Source organism: Lynx rufus, unplaced genomic scaffold, assembly GCF_022079265.1.
Source record: "Lynx rufus isolate CCGP_SWC_20201006 ecotype Redwood Valley unplaced genomic scaffold, mLynRuf1.p SCAF_15, whole genome shotgun sequence".
Classification (NCBI taxonomy): Eukaryota; Metazoa; Chordata; class Mammalia; order Carnivora; family Felidae; genus Lynx; species Lynx rufus.
In genome coordinates, this window is record NW_025814829.1 from 21512058 (window position 1) to 21539724 (window position 27667).

At 40.6% G+C, this 27667-nt stretch overlaps 1 protein-coding gene and 1 non-coding gene across 2 annotated transcripts in view; both read right to left on the reverse strand.

Moving 5' to 3' along the window:
- Positions 1-25287, reverse strand: part of ZC3H11A (zinc finger CCCH-type containing 11A) — a 28442-nt gene extending 3155 nt beyond the window's left edge. The window contains exons 1-13 of the mRNA XM_047076650.1: positions 25170-25287; positions 23930-24049; positions 15845-15968; positions 14665-14868; positions 14431-14547; positions 14087-14167; positions 13168-13278; positions 12024-12086; positions 10831-10929; positions 8851-8919; positions 3961-4464; positions 3537-3616; positions 1074-1404 (exon numbers count right to left, since the gene is read on the reverse strand). Of these exons, the coding sequence (XP_046932606.1) occupies positions 1074-1404; positions 3537-3616; positions 3961-4464; positions 8851-8919; positions 10831-10929; positions 12024-12086; positions 13168-13278; positions 14087-14167; positions 14431-14547; positions 14665-14868; positions 15845-15968; positions 23930-24049; positions 25170-25223 (1957 nt within the window). The 5' untranslated portion in view covers positions 25224-25287. The remainder of the gene's footprint in view (positions 1-1073; positions 1405-3536; positions 3617-3960; positions 4465-8850; positions 8920-10830; positions 10930-12023; positions 12087-13167; positions 13279-14086; positions 14168-14430; positions 14548-14664; positions 14869-15844; positions 15969-23929; positions 24050-25169) is intronic.
- Positions 590-694, reverse strand: LOC124510554 (U6 spliceosomal RNA). The gene has a single exon (XR_006961750.1). It is a non-coding gene; the product is annotated as a U6 spliceosomal RNA (small nuclear RNA).
- Positions 25288-27667: the final 2380 nt, after the last annotated feature.

Consider the following 27667-nt stretch of genomic DNA (forward strand, 5'->3'; position numbering starts at 1 on the left):
ACGATCTGCACTATACATGTGGGCATAATGTAGATGTATACTCAAATAATCCCTTCCAGTGGCTCTTGAATTTGCTGTTCTTCCACTCCCTGGTGTTTTCCTTCTTCAAAACCAGAGGAAAGATACACCACAGAAAGCTTTTTCCCCCACGGAGATGTAACTGACATATTAACATTATATTAGCTTAAGGCATACAACATAATGATTCAATATACTGTGATCGGATGACGGCCGTAAGTCTACTTAGTACATACACAGTTACAATTTTTTGTGTGTGAGAACTTTTAGGATCTACTCTCCTAGCAACTTTCAAATATGCAACGCGGTTTGTTTGTTTTTTTTTGTTTTCTAACGTTTATTCATTTTTTAAGAGAGAGAGTAAAAGTGGGGGAGGGGCGGAGAGAGATGGAGACACAGAACCTGAAGCGGGCTCCAGGCTGTCAGCAGAGAGCCCTTTGCGGGGCTCGAACCCATGAATCGTGAGATCATGACCTGAGCTGAAGTTGGACGCTTAGCCACCTGAGCCACCCAGGTGCCCCTGCAACACAGTAGTAGTTAACTATGGTACGTTACGTCCCATGACTTGTTTAAAAATATGCAATCCTTCACGAATCTGCATGCCATCCTTGCCTGGGGGCCATGCTAGTCTTCTCTGCAGCGTCCCAATTTTAGTTACGTGCTGCCGAAGCGAGCTTTAGACAAAGCTCTTTCTCTCCTTTTTTTTTTTTTCCAGTTTATTAACTGATTTTGAGAGAGAGAGAATCTCAAGCAGACTCTGCGCTGTCAGCATGGAGCCCAATGTGGGGCTCGAACCCACAGCCCGTGAGATCACGGCCTGAGTCGAAGTCGACCGCTCAACCTGAGTCAGGCACCTCTAACAGCAACTTTAAATTCTGAGAAAGGAACTCCTCTAGTTTTGTCTTTATTTTAAATAGAATTATCAAAAATCCTACTCTCCACCTGCGTGACCAGCATACAACACAACCGGAATCTGACTCAACTGTTGCCAGGAGTTACTAGAAACTCGGCAACTGTGAAATCCTAAAGCAACACACTTTAGCAAAACCACTCACCTTTACCCCTTTTTTCCAAGGTCTGTGCTGCACATTTCACATTCAATATTGAGTCCCCAATTCCTGAGGTTTCTACCTCTGCTTTTTGGGACGACTTTGTGGGCAGCCGCTTTGTCAGGTGCCGTGTGATGCCTGGCGCAGCCGCGAGCAGGGCCTTCTCTGCTATCTGAGTGTTGCAGGAGTCTACATCTCCCCGAAGGGGTGTCAAAACTGATTTTTCCTTCTGCGTCGTTCCCCTCTCCAATTGTTTCTGCATGTGCTTCTCTCTCATGGTCTCACATCTCTTGGCTTGAATTTTAGGGATGCCAACTCCCGTGGTCTCTTCTGAAGCCTGTGGATAAATTTAAATGACAGATTTGAAAACTTAGTACCCCCAACAATCTGTATGATAATTATTATTTGTAAGCTACCAGGCTTTCTTTAGATCTCAAAAACAAAAACAAAAAACAAAAAACAAAAAACTTAGGGCACCTGGCTGGCTCAGCTAGTAGAACATGCAACTCTTGATCTCAGGGCTGTGAGTTTGAGCCCCACATTGGGTATACAGGTTACTTAAAAATAAAATCTTTATCTATCTATCTATCTATCTATCTAAAAGTAGGCTTCACACCCAGCACAGAGCCCAACGTGGGGCTTGAACTCATGCCCAAGAGCCAGATCCAACTGAGCCACCCAGGCACCCCAAAATTTAAATCTTTAAAAAAAACAAAACAAAAAACTTGTTTCAAAGAAAAAAACTAAAGCTGAAACTAATATAATACTATGTCAATTTTATTTCAATTAAGAAAATCTTATTTATAAGTTACTAGGCTGACCTCTAAGTCTAGCAGAGTTTGATGTGATCTAGAACACAAGAGCTGATATTAAACGGAAAATGACAAGCTGAAGATGAACGTTCAAGATACATGGAACAAGGGGCACCTGGGTGGCTCAGTCAGTTAAGCGACTGACTCTTGATTTCCACTCAGGTCATGATTTCCTGATTGGTGGGACTAGGCCCTGCATTGGACTCTGTGCTGACAGCACGGAACCTGATTGGGATTCTCTCTCTCCCCCTCTCTCTGTCCCTCCCCCGTGCATGTGTCTGCATGCTCTTTCTCAAAATAAACATTAAAAAAAAAAAATGTGTGGAACAACAAAAACCCCAATGTTATAGGATAGATGATCTTGACCCTAAGTCAACTACAAACGCCTCCTAATCAGACACTGGCACAAAGATTTATGTTCAATGATATTCATCCTCTTAACTGTATAAAACTACATCTACATGTCCAGAAACAGACTATATTGACATAATAGAACATTACGTGGCCAACTAATGTCTTGAAGAATTATGAATACAGCATAATTAAAGCAGGCTGCAAAATGATACACTGTAGAGTTCTCAATTACTTTATTTTTTTAATGTTTACTTTTGAGAAACAGAGAGAGTGGGGGAGGGGCAAGAGAGACAGAGAGAGAGAGACAGAGACAGAGAGAGAGACAGAGAATTCCAAGCAAGTTCTGTGCTGTCAGTCTAATGCGGGGCTCAAACCCATAAACTGTGAGATCATGTGACCTGAGCCAAAATCAAGAGTCAGATGCTTAACCAACTGAGCCACCCAGGAGCCCCTCAACCATTTTCTAAACATGAGTTAAACACTGAACAAATTCACATATACACGTGTATATAAACAAAAGGCTTGCAAGAAATCCATGAAGAAACCTAATGGTTACTACATCTGAGTTGTGGAATTATAAGCATTATTCTTTATTAAAAAAATAAAAGTTCCCAAGTTTTGTACAATGGGTGACATTATGCTTAATTTAAAAAATATTAAATGGGTGGCTCAGTCAGTTAGGCGCCCGACTTCGGTTCAGGTCATGATCTCATGGTTTGTGGGTTTGAGCCCTGCACCGGGCTCTGTGCTGAGAGCTCAGAGCCTGGAGCCTGCTTCAGATTCTGTTTCTCTCTCTCTCTCTCTCTGCCCCTCCCCGGATCACACTCTCTCTCTCTCAAAAATAAACATTGAAAAAAAATTTTTTTAAATATTAAATGGGGGTGCCTGTGGCTCGGTTGGTCAAGCATCCGACTTTGGCTCAGGTCGTGATCTAGCAGTTCATGAGTGAGAGCCCCTCATTAGGCTCTCTGCTGTCAGCATGGAGCCAGTGTCAGATCCTCTACCCGCCCCACCTCCCCCGCTTGTGTGAGCTCTCCCACACTCTCTCTCTCAAAATAAACATTAAAAAAATATTAAGCGGCCAATTAAAAACAACTTTAAAGGAGTAGAGAACACGGAGATACACAGAAGTACAGAAAACTCTCACAGAAAATTATAAGCACAGTGAAAGCTTGTTTCCCTAACTTATCAGTGAAATGTTACATAGAAATTTATTATGCTAAAACTAAAAGGCACATTTTACCATTCATTTGGCCTTTGCTTGCCATGAACAAAACTATACAATGATCTAAAATAAACTCACCTCTTTAGCCTCTGTTCTAGTAACAGTGCTCTGAGAAACCACTTCACTTCCTTCTTGAAGTTTCTTCTCTTCTTTTGTACCTATATTCACATTAAACACATCATCAATTCTCTCACTTAGGCTGCAACTTCAGTAACAGATTAAAGCAAAACTTTCTTCATAAAAATAAAGATAAGATAGGACAACTAAAATTGTAGATAAAGCCCATCGTCCTCATAAAGCTTAGAAATGCCTGTTAAAATATCAAAGGTCTACAGAGCGCTCCTGTAAAGAAACAGCTTAACTTCATCGGATCCAGTGGTCTTCAAAGTTATCCGAGTACAGTTCTGGCAGAACTCCTACGAACACAGAGCGCACCACCGCCCTCTGACACACGACTTGGGGAAATGGGGAAATGGCACCACAGACCGAACTGTGTCCTTACCTGGTTTTTTTGTGATTCGGAGAAGCCGCCTTGCCCCGGGGGTGGCCTCGGGTTGCTGCTGGGAACCGATGCTGCTCTCTGAGCTCTGCTGCCCGCGCAGCGCCTTCTCCTGTTTAATCTCCTCCAGCGTCTTGATGTGCACTTCCTGCATAGACTTGGTTCTCCCTGCGGGCTCCTCCGACGTTACTTTGCTGATGACTAGAGGTGGCAAAACCACCGTTTTTTTAATTTCGCTGTCGGCCTTCAGCTTGATACAAGTTACATCCTTTTTGTTTTTTTGTCTCTCTGCTTCCTGCTGCCGATGTTTCTTTTCTGCCAAGACCTCAGAGAAGGTTTTGATTCGGATAGTGGAGGGGCTTCTTGTTCCTAAAGTAGAATCATCGACTTTTGAAGGTCCGTCTGTCTTGAGTTTAGGTTGTAATTCTCCACGTTTCTGACTAGCTTTTTCAAGAAGAATTTCTTCTAATGTCTTCACGTGAATCTCACCAACTTTAGTAACTTTCTCTGTTTTCATGGGGGAAAAAACAAGTCACTGTATTTGGAGTTTATCTCTTAACAACTTACGATCTTTCTGTTCTTGGATCAGGACAGAGTCCTAACAGAGTAGTATCATTTAGGCAGGTAATTAAAATGATCAAAGTATTATTAGTCTCATTTTCAGTTTCAGAATACTCCAAGTTTCAGGAAGTGGCCCTCAAGGAAAACTCTTAGGTGGCAAAAATTACTGATTTGTTAGAGTTCTATTCAGAAGCTTATTCCCGACGAACCTCAAAGCCACTTACTAGTTGGAGAAATCTGTCATTGTAAATCTCACCAAACTAGTAATGAACTAATTCTTCCATTCATTTATAGATCTAAACATGTGCTGGACACCGTGCTAGAAAAAGAACGGTAAGCAAAACACGGTATCTACCCACATGTAATTTAAACTCTGAGAGACCAAACAGGCAACAACAAAGTGTGATAATAACGTTGTGATATGTTGTTGTTTTTTCAGTAAGCTCTACACCTAACACGGGGGCTTGAACTCATGACCCTGAGATCAAGAGTCACACTCCCTCCCCTAAGGACTTAGCCAGCCAGGCGCCCCAACAATGATAATCTGATACAGGAAGTGTGATGCTAACACACAGGAACAGACAGCAAGAACCCCAACCTCTGCCCAGGAACCGGTGAAGGGAAGCTTTTCAGAGGAAGTAATATTTAAGTGATATGTGAAGGATGAAAAGGAGGTGAGACGGGTCCAAGACAGAAGAGAAATGGGAAAGGCTCAGAGAGTGGCATGCCCCCGAAGAGCTATTTTTAATGACACATTCATCATTCTACATCTGTTTGAAGAGCAAATTCACACTGACAGATATGCCTGTCCTCACTACTGAAGGGCTAAAATAAAGAATGATGTAATGTGGGAAAATTTGGAGACTGTACACACACATTTGATAAGTGAATGACAGCTCTTCATGCAAGATCAAAACCCAAAAATATCCTTTAACAACCTTAAACACATCACACTTGGTTTCACCTTTTGAACCTTTGAATGTGCCGTCCCTTCTACACAGAATATTCCCTACTGGTCTTTCTCCTGCTGCCTAGTTAGTTTTAACTGAGTTCAGTTTAGAACCTGACACCCTCCAATCTAGCTGATTTCTCTGATCATAGCACTGCTCACACAGTACTTCAAGTGTGTGTATTTCCAACCACACCAGATAGATACTTCATGAAAAGGGGCTATATTTAGTTATCTGAAATATGTCAGTACAGTAGCTGTACACAGACAGCACTCAAACAGATACTGAATCACTTCCTTAGGTTTCTCGAATACAAATTCTTCCATTTGAAGACAGTGGGCTGATCTCAGAATTACCACTCCAAGGGAGCGCGTGAACGGGGACATGAAGACCTTGTTTCCCCACTCCATCAACATTTTATCAAAACGACAGAGAAGATAGTAAAAGTAGAAGAAATCCACAGCGCTGGAAAACAAGGCTACCACCGGCAGAGCATAAATCTTGAGGGGTTTCTGAGATAAGACAGCAGCTGTCTGAATTTACAGAAAAACAGAAAAAGAACAAAAAAAAACCTGTAGGAGTGAGATCTGTTCTTCCCAGCAGAGCCAAAGAAAACCCGCCAAACTAGCAGGAAAAGCAACAGTGGGTAGAAATGTAAGGATGGGAGGCACCTGGATGGCTTAGTCAGTTAAGCATCCGACTCTTGGTTTCAGCTCAGGTCATCATCTCAAGGCTTGTGAGATTGAGCCCCACATTGGGCTCTGTGCTGACAGTGCGAAGTCTACTTGGGATTCTGTCTCTCCCTCTCTAACCCTCCTGCTTTCACGCTCACACGCTCTCTCTCTCAAAATAAATAAACTTAAAAAAAAAAAAAAAGGCACTTTCATGATGAAACTTAAAAAAAAAAAAGGAAAAAAGAAATTTAAGGATGACTTATAGAACAGCTGGACCAGTCATGACCTTCTCCTGAGAACTGCTCCCTAAAACGAGGAGAATCCGCTGGGGAGGGGAGCACATTAGGAGGTCGGGGCTGAAGGGAGAAGATGAAACAAATGACAAGCAGAAAAAGAACAGGGGACAAGAAGAAAAAGTACAGCTAGGGAAGGAAAGAAAGTGGCTGTGCTCTGAAAGTAAAGAAACTTCTTACTGTGGCAATGGTATGAGCCCCCAGTCTTCTAGCCTGCAACCCACACAACTGCCTTTCAGTACACCTTCCCCACTTAGGCGGACCTTACTTGTGTCTCCCAGTCAGGAGGGAGGATCACCTGAGGACAAGTTGGTTAGAACCCACACAGGAAACTCCGGCTAGGAACTTACAGCTATGAAAAAGCAGTAACATTAAAAGTGAACCAGAGACGCCTGGGTGGATGGCTCAGTTGGTTGAGTGTCTGACTCTTGATTTGGACTTAGGTCATGATCCCAGCGTTGGGGGACAGAGCCCTATGTCTGGCTCTGCACTGAGCATGGAGCCTGCTTAAGATTCTCTCTTCCTCTCTCCTCTCTCTGCTTGTGCACTCTCTAAAATTAAAAGAATAAATTAAAAAAAACAGTGAACCAAAATAGAAGCGATGAAGATGACCAAATAATATACTCACACATTTTTTAAAAGGTTCAAATTAGAAACTCCAGAGCAGCCTGAAATCAGGCTGTAAAAGATGGAGAAATCAGAGAACCAAAAAAGGGTCTTGGAAAACAAAAACACAAGTGCAAAAATAAATCCAACAGAAGGAACTAATAAAAAAAACCCCACCAACCTGGTCAAAAATCAGCCATCTAGAACAGGTTTAACAAACTATAGTTGCTGGGCCCAATATGGCCATGATCTCAATTTTATAAATACAACTTTATTAGAACATAGCTGCACGGACGCATTTACATATTGTACAAGGCTGCTTTCACACCACAACGGCAGGGTGGAGTAGTTGCAATGGAGACCACAAACCTTTGCAAAGCCTAAAATATTTACTATATTCCTGACCTAGAAAATAAAGCCAAGCAAAGACCATAGAAGGTGAGGCAAAACCCCAAAACCCAAAGGAATGGAGAATATGAAGACAAGATTAAAACACATGAGAAGCCTATGTCCAAAAGTTCCAACCTCTGTCTAGTAAGAATTCCACAAACAGAAAACTAAAAAGAAGGGTGGGAAAGGAATACTCAAAGAAATTGGAAGAATGTTTTCTAGAACTAAAAAAAGGTAAGTCCTTAGATTTGAAGGGCCCACCTGAATGCTGGTCTGAATAAACAAAAAGTTCCACGTTTAGAGCCACCGTACTAAAGTCACAGCATAGTAGGGAAGGGTAAAGAAAATCCCAACTACAAGTTTCTGAAGAATAAATTCAGGTTCTTTACAAGGGTAATAATGTTTGACATCAGACTCCCTTTTTATGATGCTGGCAAAATCTTAACACACAAACCAGATGAAGACAGTATGAAAAAAGAGCACATGCCAACACGATTCATAAACAGATATAAAAACTAAAAAGCATCACAGTGAGGAGCGCCTGGCTGACTCAGTCAGTAGAGTGTGCAACTCCGGCTCTCTGGGTTGAGAGTTTGAGCCCGACTTTGGGTACAGAGAGTACTTAAAAAAAAAAACAAACAAAAAAAAACAACCAAACATCAAACTGAATCTAGCAATGTATAAAAAAGCTGAAGGGCTAGAGTACATGTTCATTTTACTATTCATTAAACTGTATACATGTATATGCTAAGTAGTTAGACTTTCAAATTTAAAAGTTTTAAAAATTACGGGTGGCTCAGCTAGTGAAGCATGTGTGTCTTGATCTCAGGGTTGTGGGTTTGAGTCCCATGTTGGGTGTAGAGATTACTTAAAAATTAAAATCTCAATATAAGGAAGAAAATTAAAATACTTAAAACCTCAACACCCAAATAAAACAAACGTTAATATTTTGGTGTATTTTTTGCAGTGTTCTTTGTAGGCACATACTTTTATCTTTACAAAACTGGAGTCATCTCATATATATGGATGCTACTCCCGACAGTAAGTTTCTAGAATAAGAAAATAAATTTCATCACTCCCATAAAATAAGGTTCTTATCCTACATCAAAAAGTCAAAAGCACTATGTGTTCTTTTGTAACCTTTCTTCATTCAATATAATGTGAGAAATTTTCCACATCATTATTGTTAAAACATGACTTATGACAATAATTACGTTAGTACATAACTACCTTAATTGAACTGGATTTCTTTTTGTTGGCTATTTAGGTGGTTTCCAGTTTCTTACTACTAATGCTATGGTGAACTAATGATTTTGCCATCTTTTAAGAAGAGGATTCATACCAGTGAGTAATTAATTACTTAGATTGTTACAGCAAGGAAAAAAAAAATAACAGAAGCTGGTTTTAGAGTTTACTTACCTGCTGCCTCCTCACTGTTTGGACCAGCTGACATGCCTAATCGCTCCTTCAGAGACTTGGAAACGTGAACTGTAAAAAAAAAAGAAAAAAAAAGTTGAACCCAGACTTTTTTCTTCATTATTATTATTACTATTATTTTTTAACTTAGAGAGAGAGCATGTGCACGTGAGTGGGCAAGAGGGAGAGAGAATCTTAAGCAGGCTCCATTCTCCATGCAGAGCCTGACACAGGGCTTGATCCCATGATGTTGGGATCATTACCAGAGCTGAAATTAAGAGTTGGACACCTCACTGAGCCACCCAGGTGCCCCAGAACTTTCCCCCCCAAAGTTTACAAATTTGGCTTATGCTTCTCTTCTAATGCAAATTCTTAAAAAACAAACAAAAAAAACCCTCTTAAGATCTTAAAATTTTTCTTTTCAACAAAACAGACCTATGTGAATCATGAATTCCCTAGAGTATTCCAGAAAGCTTAAAAAATTTTTTCTTAGATCTGAAAAGCAAAAACTACTGAATTCAGGGAAATAATTTTGTTATTGTACAGCCTTCTAAAGTCTTAGTGGCATCAAAAGGCTCCCATCCTTCAAATCTATTTTACTTATTTAAAAAAAAGGTTTTTTTAATGTTTATTTATTTCTGACAGAGAGAGAGAGAGAGAGAGAGAGAGCGAGCGAGCATGAGTGGGGGAGGGGCAGAGAGAGAGGGAGACACAGAATCCGAAGCAGGCTCCAGGCTCTGAGCTGTCAGCACAGGGCCCGGCGGGGGTCTCGAACTCATGGATAGTGAGATTATGACCTGAGCTGAAGTTGGATGCTCAAATGACTGAGCCACCCAGGTGCCCCTCAAATCTATTTTAAAATAGGCTTCTTAGTTATGAAAATTTTCAATATGATCAATAGGCCAGGAGAAAAAGGGTATCGCTACATAGAAAAAGAATAACTTCCACTCGCTCTGAGAATGCAAGGAAGACTCTAAATAAGAACAGCTACCCATCAAAGCCTCTTGGAGGGCGCCTGGGTGGCTCAGTTGGTTAAGCGTCCAACTTTGGCTCAGGTCATGGTCTTGCGGTTCGTTGAGTTCAAGCCCCACATCAGGCTCTGTGCTGTCACTGCAGAGCCCACTACAGATTTCCTGTCCCTTTTTCTCTCTGCCCCTCCCTGCTCATGCTCTCTCTCTCTCTCTCAAAAATAAACATTAAAAAAAGAGAGAGAAGTTAAAACTAAACACAATAAAAAAAAGTTTTTTTTTTTTTAGTAATTAACACCAGTGTTTCATTGCTAAGTCATAAAAGGAAAAAAAAATTCCAACCTTGATTTCTTTCCATAAATAGAACTTCAACTAGGTAATCACTCTAACTCCCAAACATCCTCAAGTTAGTCCATATCTCTCCGTACCAACTTCCAGGACCACTATATCTATGTCACTAACTCCTCTCCTCCAGATTATTTTAACATCCTGCTAACTAATATTCTGGACAGCATTCTTGTCTCCTTCTAATCTTTCTCCGTATTTTAGGCAGGGTCATGGTTCTAAAATGCATATCTGAGCTTTTGATTCTCCTTCATAACCTTCCCATGGATTGCTACTAAGCCCAAAGGCTCTACAATGGCTTAAAAAGCTTTATATGGGGGTGTGTGGGAGGTAGGAGTCGGACACATAACCGATTGAGGCACCCAGGTGCCCAACACCGTGTAGTTTTTCGGTCACAGAATTTATCACAATATATAGAAATATTCCCGTCTGCCATTATACTATAAACTTCTGAGGACTGTGATGGTATTTATTTTATCCAGTGGCACCTACCTAGAATCTAGCAGAGTAAACACTCAAATGTTTGTTGTTGAATACAGACACAAGATAATCTGATTTACCTGAACAACAACCACAAAAAATACAAACCATCCTTGATAACATTACAAGAGAGAAGCGTCATGATTACACACACACGCACACACGCACACGTGTATTAGAATGAAGGTACCTTTCTTTGGTGCTTTGTCAGTGTTTGTTTCTGTAGCTTCAACTTTCTTCCCTAACCTCTGTGCAAGGCTACGCTTTAATGGAGGATCGCTGTCACCACCTACAAACACACAGAACTTAGTTTAAGAGTTTAAATCCATCTTCAACAAGGTAAAGAACTATAAGCAAACAGACAACACAGAATAATTGTTAAGTTTTCTGCGTTTATATGGTGTGTTCATTCACTAGCTTCCTTAGAATTCAGTGTTAGAGAATACAAAGGTAGCAGAAAGAAAAAATAAGGAACAAAAAATTAGAACACACATACCAACACCTACCAAATAATAGACTAAAACTACAAATGGCCCTGAATGATAAGCACTAAGGCCAAAATTCAGAATTGGGATTATGTGGGAAAAAAACCAAAAACAAAAACACATACAAACAAAAATCTTATTTGGCCAACTGCTGAATTCTAGGCATATCTGGGGTTAAATGCACCTGTGATGATTAGGTGACCAGCAAAGCAATCATTACATTTTCCTGTGACATGAAGACTAAATAGCCCTCTCTTCTAGATAAGAAATCTAAGGTTATGAAGGATTCTGTAGGTTCGTGAAGTCGCCAATTAGTGATAGAGCCAAGACCTGAACCAGGTTTCCCGCCCCCTGGTTTGCTGTCTTGTACTGCTCTACACAAGGTGTCTACGTGTCACCAGCTGAAAGTTGTTTTTCAGGTTGCCCGACTGAAGGTATCATCTTTGCAGGGTCCCATCAGAAACTGGAGAGACTAGACACAAGGTAGGATTTTTCTCTCCATTCTCATTTGTAATTTAAATGTGAAACCATAAAATCACAAAGTTTACATGTGTGCTGACATTTAAATAAAAAGTCGTATTTTTTAGCTAAAAAAACTCAAGTTCCAATCTGTCCATAGAAACAAAGAGATATCTTCTTTACAGTTTTTTCAACACAGTACCTTCTAAAAAGCTGGTTATAGTCTAAGTTGTAACACTACAAATTTCTGTAATCAATAAAAGGTATTAACGCATACGTGAAAAACATCAAGAAATTCTGTAAGTTCTTGCAGCCAAGAATTCAGAAGGACCAGCAAATCAGTATCGACAGGACGTTCATGCAAAGGGAGTTCTGGAGGACATATCATGTTAATGCACAAACAGAAAACCACAAAGGATCTGCCCCAAATTTATCTCACCTACTGAAAATTTTCGTTTTCCCAGTCTCTCGGTTAGACTCAATCTTACCAAGGGTTCTTCTCCTGAAATGGCAAAAACAGGATTTCTCTACCATTAGTCCATTTTTCTGTATTCAGTAACTAATAATGGGTTACAACGTATGCTCTGATAAGTCCACCCAGGAAGTCTCTTGAAAGTCAGGTCTCAGTATTAAGACTATACCTCACCGGAATTAAAAAATAAATTAATTATTTAAAAAAAAAAGACTATATCTCACTGGGAAAAAAAAATTTAACCTATTAAATAATTTTTTAAAAAGTTTATTTATTTGAGAGTGAGAGCATGGGAAAAGGCAGAGAGAGAGGGAGAGAGAGAGGATCCCAAGCGGACTGCGCTGTCAGCGTAGTGCCTGACGAGGGGCTCGAACTCATGAATCATGGGATCATGACCTCTAAGTCAAAACAAAGAGTCGGGTGCTTAGCTGACTGTGCCATCCAGGTGCCCTATTAAATAAGAATTTAAATAGCCAAATGCGCAGCCCAAAGGGAATTAATAACACAGTCCTAATTCTAACAGTAGCCAAGCATATGAACACAGGCTGTGTTCTGACCAACTGATTATAAAACCCAAGCTCTTCTTTTTGCTTGTGCACCTCGATACGCTCAATGAAACCACACTCTACTCCATTGCTAACCCTTGTACAGAACTTTGATTACCAGCAAAAAGTGAGCTCTCTTTCTTCTAATTCTTTGTTGTTTCAACAGCACATTTAAATGTATCTACACTACACTTACTTAAGTCATTATCTCTTACCACATTTAAAACTATTAAGAGAAAAGACTTCCATTTTTCTACAGCTTAAAGATTTTATTATAGTTCTTTACTCACAATAGGCAGTCAATAAATTTGTTGAATGGATACAGATAAATGGTAAATGTAAAAACGAAACATACATAAATATGAGAGCTGCTTGAACAAGAATTTTAACCTTTTATAAGTAAGAGTCAAAGGCACTGATTTTTCTTCTCATCCTTATATGTGACCAACATACTAAAGTCTTCCTGCAAATCCATCGAAGGTACACTACACCCTAGGACTTAGCTCTCTCAGTTATATGGTAGTAGTAGCCTGACAACTCACAACCCAGACCGACCTATATCTCACCTTGTTTGCTGGAAAGAGTTACTGTCCTCACTACTGTCCGGACATTCTCTTTTTCAGGACCAGGAATGGGCTGAGGTTCGAGTAAAAGACTGGAAACTCCGGAAGAACCTTCTGAATAAAGCAAGTCAGAGAGCAGCAAATAATTTAGGAAAAAATAAAGCCATTACAAGCCAAGAAATTTTGTTTTTGTGACCAGTTAAGTTCAACACAGACCACTGGAGGACTACGGGCCAGTCTTGTATAGGCAAACCTAGTTGCCTTTGGTGAATTAGGGTGGGGCAAGAGAGGGGAGAGAATCCCTATTTCTTCTCTGCTTTGGTCACAATGTAAAAATAAAATATAAAATTGTTTCCAGCGACTCAGGCACTGAATCTACTTTTATCTACCAAGAAGGCTAGCTCCTAAAGTGAACCTCAGAAGCACGCCAGCCACCAAGTGTGTCAACTCAACCTTTTAAAATCTGTCTTTTAATCATCTGCAAAACACAACTCCAAGAACAAGCCTTAGCAAGGGAGTACTTAGAACCAACCATTTGATCCTCTCTAAATACTACTTTTCACACTGGATCTGTAGTTTTTAGGGTTGGAAATATAGGCCAACCAGGCTGAGGCAAGCTCTAGAAGACAACAGCTCCTGAGAAGAATTCAAATAATTCAAAATAAAGTTTTTCTCGCCTTAGTGTGATTTATATGCCATTCTTTGGAGTTGTCTTTCTCAAGACAGAGCAGTTCTTCCCAGGACACTGTTGTCCACGTCTAGCTCTGAGTTAAAAAAGCCGCCCTGGTTTCAAGAAGTCTGTGCTTTACTTCAAACAAACCACATGTGCTCATTCTGGCTGCTGCCAAGTGTCCTCATCAGAAGGTTCTTGTTATTCTCCTGTAGTAAAATCTGACCACCCGTGTCAAAACTGATGACTTACCACCTTGCTTCTTGGATTTTTCCTTCATTTTCTTTGACTTAATTTCCTCAAGGGTTTTTATTCCAAAATTCAAACATTCACCTGAGAAACCCAAACAGAAACCACATGAGGAAAGAACACCTCACGCCCTCTGTGTTTTATTTGTGCACAGCAAGCAGGCAAATGTTTTCTGGACAAATAAGAGAAAGTATGTGTAAATCTGCTTGTGTGTACAGTGGGGGCGGAGGAGAGAGAGGTGGCGGTGATCGTGATCCATTCCCAAGTTATTTAAAAGAGTTCGGGCACATTCAACACTGCTGCAAGACTCATGAGCAGGCACCAGCAGCAAGACGGCCTCTTCTTACCTTGCTTCAAAGTGACCCCAGGTTTGCGGGCAGAAGCTGCTCGTAATCCGTTGTGAACTTCGGGAGTTGGTTGCAGGATGGGCGTTTTGCTTTCATCGCCTTCCTCAGAAAACTGATCTATGTATCAACATGTAAGACAAATGTACAATTAACAACAGGCTCTAATTCTGATTTCTAACTCACTAAATGACCCCCAGTCACTTATTTGCCTTAAAGAAAGAGCTGAAAACTCACCATCATCATCTTCATCATCATCTGCAGCATTGATTACAACTGGTGGATGGGTGGGGCTGGGAACATTTTCCGAACTTTCTACTTTCATAACACTTCGCAGCTGAGGGGAGGGATTAGACTGGACAGACAGTTTGTTCTGTTGAACTGTGAGCTGGTTAGCCTTCACTTCCTCTTCTGGTGACTCAGGCACACTGGGGAGCACAGCTAGATACACAACATCAGTCAGAAGTTAAAAATAGAAGATAAAGTCCCACTTCATCAAAAAATCTCCAACCGCATAGAAGTTTGGTGCATTTTCCTTATGAGCACTTATGTCCTTTTATACCCGATTTCCCCATTTTCAACAATTAAGTTGCACACTCCCAGGGAGGGAAAACAGGGCTATTAGCTAGTAACTCCTCACCGTACATAAACACACTCAAAGTAGGTGTTCAAAACACAGACTAATCTGGAGGCTAGATGTATAAAACTGGTTGCAAATTCTAGACGTTTAATTTTAATACTGAAATTTGAGGCTTTTTGCTCAGCAAATAAGAGATAGTAGATATAACACTTCTGAACCAAACCAGAGAGGAGCAAAGCCACTTTTTTCTCTTAAATAGGGGCCAAAATGTGTAGCCATCCTATTTTAATCACCTAAGCAGGGTTGGCAAACCCTTTCTGTAAACAGTTGGGACAGTAAGTATTTCAGGCTTTGCAGACTGCTGTGTCTCAACTATTCAACTCTGCAGCAGGAGCATAAAATCTGGCCATAGAAAATATGTGAATGAATGGGCACGGCTTCCTTCCAATAGAAGGTTATTTTATAAAACAGGTGGGGGGCCAGTTCTGTCGAACTCTGGCCTGGAGAATCAAGTTTCTTTTGGAAAACTCATTGGGTCTGATAAGAAAATGGGAAATGAAGCTATCGTAATCTAAACTGTCATGCCGAGAAACATTTGTGAGGCAGCATGGCTTTTGGCGACAAAAGCTTATGATACTTACTGGTTTATGAGCAGGGCTATGTAGGTATAAGTCATTTAACCTTAAAGAAGAGTTCAGCTCCCTCATCTATAAGGTGGAAATAAAACTGTTCTCTTGCAGGACTGAAAGGTCGTGTATGTAAAGTACTCTATATACCGCACACAGCAGGTGTTCATTAAATAGTAACTATTCTTTTAAAACTAAAAACACATCTCACTTTTGCTTGGAGGTAGGAAAAGGCCATCAACGTAACGTCCTCTGTTGTGATGGAAAGCGCAGTTCAGCTTCTGGCATCCCATTGGCTGATTTTCCCAGTAACACGGAATCTCACTACGTTTTTTCTAGAGGAAAAAACACATTGTTTTCAAATAAAAAATGAGTTGTGACCTGTGTTACTTTGGTCATTTGTTTTCTGGATAATAAAGTTCATCACAGGCTTCAAAACTCTGAGGTATGTGAGCTGACTGTGAGCACGAGGGTTGCTGAAAGTGACGCTCTTCATGCTTGATGGGGAGAGGAAGTGGGCAGGGAAGTAGTTCCTCTGCTGTTGTCTCATCCTAGAACCTCTAAATGCCTACACTTAACTTACAGATGCAGGATAATATATTAGTTAAGATTATGGAATCAAAGATACCATTATGCTACATACTGGCCATGTGATGGTGGACAGGTAATTTAATGCCTCTAAGTCTTAGTATCCTCAGCTATAAAATGGCAATAAGAGTAGCTATTTAAGTTTCGTGTAAGGATTAAATGAAATAATGTACACGAAACACTTAGCACGTAGAAAGGACTCACTAAACTGCAGTTATTATTTGAAGCTGCGAGTTCATAGCTTTGAGATCGATTTTCCCTTTTGTGACTTCTCCAAGGAAGGCACATGTAACACACTAAGGATTGGTATTTTCCTTCGCAAGCTACCGCACCCTTGTGAAGGGGAACGAGAAAAGAAATACCCTCACATCAAGAATAAATTGCTGGGTCACAGGATATATGCTCGGCAGAAATACATACATTACTGCTAATGCATACACTAGATGTGTACGTGTGTTCAAAACAATACTGTTTGTTAACAGCTCCAAAATGGAAAACCAAATGTACACAAACACCAGAATGGATAAATACACTGTAGTTTTTTCATACAAGAGCATTCCACCCAGTACACAGAAGGAATAAACACTGCTACACTTAACATGACAGTGCAAAAGGAAAGAAGCCAGACACAAGAAGAGCACACACTGTGTGGCTGCACCGATGTAGAGATCAAAACAGGTAAAATTTCTCCGTGGTAGAGCAGTCAGGTTAGTGAGAAGTTTCGAGGGCACAGTTGGCGACAGTCAAGAGATAAAGGGGGAACACAGAACCGCATCTGCTGGATTATGTCGGATCGCTCATCATAATAAGCAACCTAAGGTTTAAAATTGTAGGAAGAGTGGGGCTCCTGGATGGCTGAGCTGGCTCAGCCTCTGATTCTTGATTTCGGCTCAGGTCACGATCTCACGGTTGTGAGGTGGAGCCTTGCATCAGGCTCTGTGCTGGGCAGGGAGGCTACTTAAGACTCTTTTTCTCTCTCTCCCTCCACCCCTCTCCCCCTCGAGCATGCACACAGGTGTGCTCACTCTCTCTCAAAAATAAATTAAAAAAAATTCTAGGAAAGAACAGCAGCATTGCTTCAGAAAGCTAAAAATATGGAAGAGAGAAACAAAAACAATTACCATTATAAAAAGATCCTTAAATGTAGCAAAAAGGGCAAAGATAAAAATTGACGATTTTGAGAAATTATTTGATAATACACTGTGTCAGTGGGAATGTGGAAGAATCATACAGCCCTGTGTACTGATAATGGAAATGAAAATTAGCTCAACATCTCTGAAAGGCAGTTCGGTTAGGGAAAAAAAAAAAAGTACTTACAAAACTGATGTCCTGAGTTTACTGCCACATGTATAATTACCTATTTTCGTTTTATTTATTTATTTATTTATTTATTTATTTATTTATTTATTTATTTATTTATACATTTATTTTTACATTTATTTTTTGAGAGGGAGAGACGGAGCACAAGGGCAGGGAGGGGCGGAGAGCGAATGAGACACAGAATCTGAAGCGGGCTCCAAGCTCTGAGCTGTCAGCACAGAGCCCCATGCAGGGCTCAAACTCACGAACCACAAGATCATGACCTGAGGCGAAGTTGGACACCCAACTGACTGAGCCACCCAGGCGCCCCTATTAATTACCTATTTTTAAACAGTACAGCATAGGGGCGCCTGGGTGGCTCAGTCGGTTAAGCGTCCGACTTCAGCCAGGTCACGATCTCGCGGTCCGTGAGTTCGAGCCCCGCGTGGGGCTCTGGGCTGATGGCTCAGAGCCTGGAGCCTGCTTCCGATTCTGTGTCTCCCTCTCTCTCTCTGCCCCTCCCCCATTCATGCTCTGTCTCTGTCTCAAAAATAAATAAAAACATTAAAAAAAATTAAAAAAAAAATAAACAGTACAGCAAAAACCTTTACCTTTCAAAGAAATGGACAGAATTTATTAGTCTCCTGGCACACGCAAAAGGGAAGCATAATAGTACTATTCTCTTTTAGACAGAAGCAACAATTATTCAATTACTCCTTCCTTAAGGCAGAACCTAATGCTCCTGGGTCTGTCTTTGCTTAAGTTTTTACTTCTTTCCTGGAAGCAGTTTTCAAATTACTGGATGACTTCTGTAATGATATCCTCTATATACATGACACATGTATATAGTCACATGACATTTACTTGCTCTGTTTAACACACTTACCGGATTTTGTTTCTTTTTTTAAAAATGTTTATTTATGGGGCACCTGGGTGGCTCAGTCGGTTAAGTGTCTGACTTTGGCTCAGGTCATGATCTCGTAGTTCGTGAGTTCAAGCCCCGCGGTGGGCTCTCTGCTGACAGCTCAGAGCCTGGAGCCTGTTTTCGATTCTGTGTCTCCCTCTCTCTCTGCCCCTCCCCTGCTCATGCTCTGTCCCTCTCTGTCTCTTAAAAAATAAAATAACATGTTAAAAAAAAATTTTTTTTTTTAAAGTTTATTTATCTTTGAGAGAGAGAGAACACACAAGCGGGAGAGGGATAGAGAGAAAGGGAGACACAGAATGTGAAGAAGGCTCCAGGCTCTGAGCTGTCAGCACAGAGCCCAATGTGGGGATTGAACACATGAACCTCGATATCAAGAACTGAGCTGAAACCAAGAGTTGGATGTTTAACCAACTAAGCCACCCAAGCACCCCACTGGATTTTGTTTCTAAGTGAAAAGTAATACACAATGAAAACCACTTGGAAAATGGTAATAGATGCTTGCTATGCTATTATCCAAAAAGAAATACAGAATTCTCTCTCCAAATATATATCTATATCTGTATCTATAACTAAAGGTGTGCCTGGCTGACTTAGTTGGTAGAGCAACTCTGGATTCTGGGGTCATGAGTTCAAGCCCCATGTTGGGTCTAGAGTTTATTATTTAAAAATAAAAAAGAAGAAAAATTATAAATGTCTACATGTATACTTAAAAACTTAAAAGTATTCCATATAAGTGTACCCACTTCTCACTTAGCAACAGATCCTCCCTAGTAACATTCTCCTACAGAATTTTTTTTTAATATTTAAAAGGTAATACAGCACATGGTCCAAAGACATACAGCTGATTCTATGAAGTCACTACGAATACTAAATTAGCTAATAGTGAACCCGACTGCTCCTCAGGGAAATACAGAGTTTAAGTTAGTCAGGTTCCTGCAAGTTTCTGGTCACATTTTTATCAAATAATCAATATAGCACAGTTGAACGGGTGTTTGTGTTTAAAGACACCTTTTTTAGTGTATTCATTAACACAGAACTCAAGGCCAAGGGCACTATACCTCACAACTGAATGAAGCTTATCTAATACAGGTATTTTCTACATAAGGAACTTTAAGAACTTTGTTGCACTTAGTAACACTACACAGCACTTCAGCACCACACTTGGGAACCATTTTAATCAGCAAAATCACCAAAAAAAAGGACAAAAATGCAAAACACGTGGCTTTAAACAGACCACAAAAAGGACACTTGCTAATGGTATGAGAACTAAAACAAGCCAGCAGAGTGTCACCTTGTTCCATCTCAGCTGGGAGTGTGTAGGTCACGAGACTCAAGTTTTTCAATGCTTTGCACACGTCTGCAGATGGCCCATGAAACACCACAAGTACTGATTTGGGGGTTACAAATAAATTTTAGCAAGTAGGTGAATTTGCAAACATGGAACCTATGAATAATGAAAATCAACTGCATGTAGAGGGGGTTACAGTAAAAACGCTCCTTTCCATTCCTGTCCCCACTCCCTGACGACCCATGTTTTAAGTTTCTCTTTTATACCCCCAGAGATTTTAAAAATACATATGCAAATGAAAAACAAATATAAATTCTTCTCCCTTTTTTTTTTTTTTTTACCAAATGGTAGCATATTATGCACCTTATTCTACCCCCTTGCTTTTTCACTGACAATATATCCCAATCTTTCCTTATCAATAAAGTTGCCCTTTTAAAAAATTTTAACAGCTGTCCAGTACTCCACTGTATGAATGTAGCAATTTACTTTATTAACAAAATTTTTTTAATGTTTTATTTATTTTTGAGAGAGAGACAGACAGAGTGCAAATGGGGCAAAAGCAGAGAGAGAGGGAGACACGGAATCCGAAGCAGGCTCCAGGCTCCGAGCTGTCAGCACAGAGCCTGATGCAGGGCTCGAACCCACAAAACCATGAGACTCATGACCTGAGCTGAAGCCAGACGCGTGACCGACTGAGCCACCCAGACGCTCCTAATTGTAGCAAATTTATTTTAAATGAGGGTTAGGTTATTTCACATATCTTATCATTACAAATTATGAGTAATTCTGCATCTATCTTCTTTTGCACATATGAGCACAGATGACACAAAGCTAAAAACACAAAAACAAAACAAAACAAAACCCCAGCATACAGTATTTTTGAAGATACAGCCCAAAGACTGCTATCCTTAGGTAGCCTGCTTGCTAAGTTGGCCCTTGGTTGGCACGTGGGAACTTGGCTCTTGGAATGTTCCTAGTCAGTTAATTGATCACGGTGCCTAGACTGTGCAAATAACGTGTCTTAGGCTGCCATCCTTCTGGGAGTCTAGAGTTCTGGAATGTGATAGGTAGAGGGTGCTTACATGATTAGCCCCATTAAAAATCTTGGAGTTTCTAATGGGTTTCCCTGGGCAGGAACATCCCACACGTAGTGCTGCACTTTCATTGCCAGGGAAGTGTGTGCTCTGTGTGACCCGTCATGAGAGGGAGATCATAAAAGAAAACCGCACATGGATTCCTCCAGACTCTGCCTGTGTCTTTTTTTCATTTATAATCAGTGTACCTCCCCATCACTGTAATAAATCTTAGCCATGAAATACAACTATATGCTGAGTCTCCTGATGAGTTCTAGAGTATATCTAAATGTAAATTTTTTTTCAGGTTTATTTATTTATTTTGAGAGAGACAGAGAGAGCATGAGCAGGGGACGGGAGAGAGAGGCAGAGAGAATCCCAAACAGGCTCCGTGCTGTCAGCATGGATGACAAGTGGGGCTTGAACCCACAAACTGTGAGATCACGACCTGAGCCAAAACCAAGAGTCTGACGCTTAACCAACTGAGCCACCCAGGCTTCCCTCTAAATGTAGATGTTCTCAGAGACTCTGACACACCACACCTTTTTGGGAGTTGTGCCAATTTATACTTTGCCAGTACTACATTAATTTTCAAAAGCTGCAGAGTATTTCTCTGAATTTATTTAGTGAATTCCCTGATCTTTGGAAGATAGGCTGCACAGAATGCAGTTAAGAGGCCATAAATCTAGAACCTACCTGGAGTAGCTCTGTAACCCCAGGCATATAAAGTGCATGGTCAGTCTTCCTTCCTTCCCCACCTCCCCTCAAACAATGTAGTCCAAGGGCATTAGGTGAGGCCGAGAGATGAGAGGTAGGTATTCACGCTGGGCATGTGGCGCAGAGCGGGGTGTTGGAGCCTGACTGAATGAGGAAGGCATCACGTGACAAGGTGGAACTGGCCTAAGATGTCAGAACCCAGAAGGAGTTGGGAGGGTGGCCAGCACAGTGATTGAGCCCAAGCAGGGTGAGCAAGGCTTCCGTGCAGAAGGGATCCCAGGGTAGGATAGGGAGTGTATATTTATGGAGGGCCAGCGTAGAATGGGCAATGACCAAGCAGGGTAAGAAAGGTAGGTTCTTCCCAAGTGGGGACCTGCTACAGAGTCCGAATACACGCAGGGTGAGAAAGTAGGCATCTCACATAGGAGGGCTCTCCAACACAGATATCAGAGACCAAAGGTGTGAAAAGGGCATCTGCGGGGAGAGGAGCAGTATGCTGGGGTCCAAGCATGGTGAAGATGAGGTCCTCACGGTGGAGCAAGGAACAAGGCCTGTTACAGGGTTGTCGGAACCAACACAAGGTGAGCAAGATGTCCCTGTGGAAGAACAGCAGCCTCATGTGTGATGTCAGAGCCTGAGAGGAAGGAGGAGGCTGTGATATGACACTGGCTTACGGAACCAGGGGACTGATAAAATCAGCTGATGTTAAGGACAGTGGGAAGCGACTTTCTTACTTTTGGAAAAGAGAGTTACAAGTATGGAAAAGGAGAGCCTAGACTAAATAAACCCTGCAGTGCTGGTGAACTGAAGGCATCTTTGTGAACTCTTGATTCAATACACAGATATAAAAAATAAATAATGAGGTAAATGTGTCTATATGAATACACTTATATACTCCCCTATTCTGTCCATTGCAGGCCTGGAAGCAGTGAGACTCCAGGAGCTACCCAAATCTTATTTCTTCACTAATAGGATCCAGGGCTCCTTAGAGAAATGGTTGATTCCAGGGCTGGAGGAGGAAAAATACAGGATGAGCCTAATAAAAAATCTTATTAGGCTAGAAAGCAAAAAGGTGTTCAAAGAATGATGTAAACATCAAAAGGACACAAAAGTCAGCTTAAAGGGCAAATCTGGGTCAACTTGATAAAAAAAAAAATGATAGTAATGGAGTGTAACACATTGAATAAAAGAGAAAACCTTGAGTTCACACAAATATAGGTAACTAAGTGGAAAAAACGGAAAGTTTGGTAGGAAATGGGGCAATGACAGGGTCTCAAAGTACTTCTCCACAAAATACATATTAGTTACAAAAAGAAAAACTTTATAGTGAAGCAATCTGGTACCACCTTAATGAAGGGATCAGGGTTAATTTAACATCACCAGTAACGGGATAATAAAAGACTATAGGAATGTGTCACTAATGACATGCAATGAGAAGAACTAATACTCCCATCAAAGATACATAACTTGAAGTTAGTAATGAGGAAATACCAGACAAACCCAAACTGCAGGACATTCTAGAAAATACCTGGCCTATACCTACCAAGATGTCAAGGCAAATGAAAAGTAAAGACTGAACAACTGTTTTAGACTGAGGGAGAATGAGAGCGAGGACAACTACATACAACACTAGATTCTGGACTTGCTCCTTCTGTGTTAACGGATGTAACTGATACAGTGGCAAAATGTGAATGGGGTTTCTGCATTAAATGAAGGTAATATACCAATGTTAATTTTCTCATTTTTAAAAACCTTATATCTACTTATTTTGAGAGAGTGTGAGAGAGCGCATGTGCATGTGTACGTGAGAGCAGGTGAGGGGCAGAGACAGAGAAGGAGAGAGAGAGAATTCCAAGCAGGCTCCACACTGTCAGCACAGAGCCTGATGCGGGGCTCAGTCTCATGAACCCCGAGATCATGACCTGAGCTGAAATCGAGTCACATGCTTAACTGACTGAGCCACCCAGGTGCCCCAATTTTCTCATTTTGATGGCTGTATTATGGTTATGTAGGAGAATGTCCTTCTTGTTTGTAGGAAATACTCATGAACGTATTTGGAGGTGACAGTTTACTCCCAAGTAGCTCAGAAAAACGTTTTATACTGTACTTGCAGCTTTCCTCTAAGTTTGAGGTGGTTTTAAAATAAACATAGAAACAAAAATACTCCCCAGTGACACATACAAAATTTTTACACTTTCGACAGATTACCAAACTGCCTCCTAGAAAATGATACCAATACTCCAAAATATCAAGTTATTAGGTGAGCATTATGACAGAAATTTCACTATCTCATCAAAAAAAAAAAATGTAACCTGCATATTACATAAAATGTCATTTCCCCCCTGTATTTTGCATTGGCCCATCACAACACCAGACTACATATTACAGTACAAACTGAAACCTTACATCAATCTCCATGTGCCGAAACCTGCACACCTGTCGAAAACAGCGCCCCTCTTGCCACAATGTGCAAACAGTTTCATTTCCTAGTGCCGCTTCACAGTGACGGAATGGACAGCTGTCACCCTGTAAACAAAGAGAATACAGAAAAGAACTGTGGTACCAAAACAGAGCCTACGCGAAATGTTCATTGTAACAGTTTCCTGGCATCTAGACAAACACAAAGGAGTAAGGAGACAGGCAAGGTAGAAAACAGTGCAGGGGGAAGACAAGAACAATCTGAGGTCAACAAATTTATAATTTCCTTGACAGTATCCTTCATCTGATTTTATAACATAAGTGACATAAGCTGAGAGATGGGGTTCAAAAAGATAAGTGGGAGTATTTAAAGTGGTACACTTTAAAAATACATTTTACAGTTCTTCAAAACCGTTTCATACATCTTGACTTGTGTAACTAGCTTTTGATGGAAAATCAGAAAGTTAATAGATTAGGATTTCAGTTTAATTCTATGCTTCATTATATACTTTATACAATGGTAATATCTTAAACAGAACACTACTGCTGTGCAACCTGCTATGTGATCAGGGCTTTGCTCAAAACTGATCATTTTAAACACAGCACCAAGATGATTTTAAAAAAGGTTTTTTTTAACAACACATACAATTATAGAATTAGTCATAAAGGCGCAGAAAAGTGGATAGATCTCAATGAAGCCACAGAAAAATTAAGCAGAAAAACAGGAAGTCTGGACACAGAAAAAGCAAAAAATGCTGCAAAAGCGTATTTAGAAGAATGGCTTGATGACTCAGCAGGAAATCTGAAGAAAAAAAGTCAAATTCAACCCACGATAGTTTCTAGAAGTATAATACAACCCACACATTCATTTAATGCAAAGTAAATAAAATCAAAGTTTGCAAGCTGGGCCAAAGCGCTCCTCATTCCGAAATCGCCCCGAACAGATTAATTATCAATAAGACAACAGTGAGTGATGCCTATGCGCTGTAAACCTTTCCACTTTTGTAGAACGTGAAGGGCAGTGAAGAGCATACGAGAGGAGAAAAAACAAGGATGAACGATGGAAGTCTCCCAGGACTGCTATTCTCTTTTTAAACAATGGTAGCAGGTAGCAGACAATAAACAGTTGAGGAAAACAAAACATAAAAACTTAGTATACTGGGTAAATCTTATCAAATTTTATTAGAGAAACTGTAGAAAGAACTGATTTAGAGATGCCAATTCTTACTTTGGTACATGTAGAATAGAAAAAAAAATAGCAGTCTTCTCCTTGATTAGGCATGCTGGGTAGATCCTCAGATTAGAAGTGGCTTCTTGAAAACAAGCCACTGCTTCCTCAAGGCGAGGACCAGCTCCAAGTCCTCTTGAAATGGGTTTAATCTTCCAAAAGACCACTCAATCACAGAAATCGTCTTTAAAATGCAATCCTAAAATGAGGAGACAATGAATTAAAGTACTTCAGATAAATTCTGCCAACTTCCTCCTCCAAATCACCTTGACTGAGATCACACTGTTAAAACCAAATTTTAATTGCATGAATATGTCCTTACCTGTGCAGGGCTTAGTGAGCACTGGTTAGTATTTTATTCTTATGTGAATATTATACTTTCTCATTTATAATGTAAAATTTTTGTTAAGGATAGCCATGCCCTTCTTTCGTATTCTCTACGGTGCTCATTACATGACTTCAGCATAAAATAAGCATTGCTAACTCAATAATCAATCTACATTTTATTATTTTATTTTTAATGTTTATTTATTTTGGGGGGGGGTGGGGAACAGAGCACAAGAGAGGAGGGACAGAGAGAGAGGGAGACATAGAATCTGAAGCAGACTCCAGGCTCTGAACTGTCAGCTCAGAGCCTGATGAGGGACTCGAACTCACAGACTGCAAGATCATGACCTAAGCCAAAGTTGGACTCTTAACCAACTGAGCCACCCGAGTGGCCCAATAATCTAATTTTAGATTACTGATGGGATTTACGTTATTTTACACAAGATATTTGCTAAATCTACGTATCTGACAAACTAGGCTTTTTTCATCTGACAAAAGTCCCAATATTTTCACAAGCATTTTTAATTCAAAAGTATACAAGTAGGTGGGAAAAGCTGTCTCACTAGAATAACTGATGAAACAATTACCCCTGAATACATCTGTAGAGCTAGCTTATGGAATTAAGATGGCTAAAGAGTTGCACACCAGGGCGCCTGGGTGGCTCAGTGGGTTAAGCATCCAACTTTTGATTTCAACTCAGGTCATCATCTCAGTTTGTGGGATCCAGCACCACATCAGGCTCCACGCTGACGGCGTGGAGCCTGCTTGGGAGTCTCTCTTCCCCTTCCCCACTCACACACATGGCCTCTCTCTGTCTCAAAAATAAACTTAAAAAAATTAGGCAAAATTAAAAAAAAAAAAAAAAGAAATCATGGTTGACAAAAACAGAGTTGCACACCAATTATAACAAGGTGCAAGTCGTCCTTGGGATTCCTTCCATAAAATACACAAAACTACCAACACCCCACCCTCTGCTCTTGCCATACCCTGGCCCTCACAGTGAAGTACTCAAGAAAGCTTCTACAGAAATAAAAACACACGGTAAGAGCACCTGCCAGAATTTGGAAAGGGTTTCTATAAATTCATATACACCAGAAGACCAGGTTTCAGAAACACTGATCTACAACTTGAAATGAAATCAAACTCAATCATATCTCCCACTAATAATCCTAATCCAAGAATAGCAGACCACAATAAAAACCAGCCTTGAAATCAGCAACCTAGGTTAGGAATTAAGAATGCCACTAAACATTTACTAAAACCTTTAAATGTGCATATGCTGTGATGCACAATTTCATTTCTAGAATTTATCCCGAGGTAAATATTCAATCAAGTTCACCATCACTTTGCTTTTAATAATGAAAAAAACACCCACATGTTCAAAAACTGGAGTCGTTTTAAAAAGTTATAGTACTTCCATGTGACGTGATAATATGTAGCATTATACAGATTTGAGTACTGGGAAATGGGGTGTGGCTGAAAAACCACCTACAAATGTGGAAGAAGCTTTGAAACTGGGTCATGAATAGAGACTAGAAGAGTTTGGAGGCACGCCATAGAAAAGCCTAGAAGAAACTGCTGCGGGAAATATGAATGTTAAAGGTGCTTCTGGTGAGGCTTCTGTGGAAACAACGTTAAGAAAATGGGACACAAGGGGGTGCCTGGGTGGCTCAGTCGGTTAAGTGTCCGACTTCGGCTCAAGTCATGATCTTGCAATCCATGGGTTTGAGCCCCTCATCAGGCTCTGTGCTGACAGCTTGAAGCCTGGAGCCTCCTTCAGATTCTGTGTCTCCCTCTCTCTCTCCCCCTCCCCCACTTGTGTTCTGTCTCTCTCACTCTCAGAAATAAACATAAAAGAAAAGAAAACGGAAGACAAGTGACTGGCAGAAAATCTTTGCAAAACATTAACTAACTGAAGGGCGCCTGGGTGGCTCAGTTGGTTAGGCGGCCGACTTTTGCCTCAAGTCATGATCTCATTATGAGTTCGAGCCCCACACTGGGCTCTGTGTTGACAGCTCGGAGCCTGGAGTCTGCTTTGGATTCTGTGTCTCGGTCTCTCTCTCTCTCTCTGCTCCCTAGCCCCTGCTCACACTGTCTCTCTCTCTCTCTCAAAAAAAAATAAACATTAAAAAAAGCAACAATACATAACTCACAATGGACTGGTATCCAAA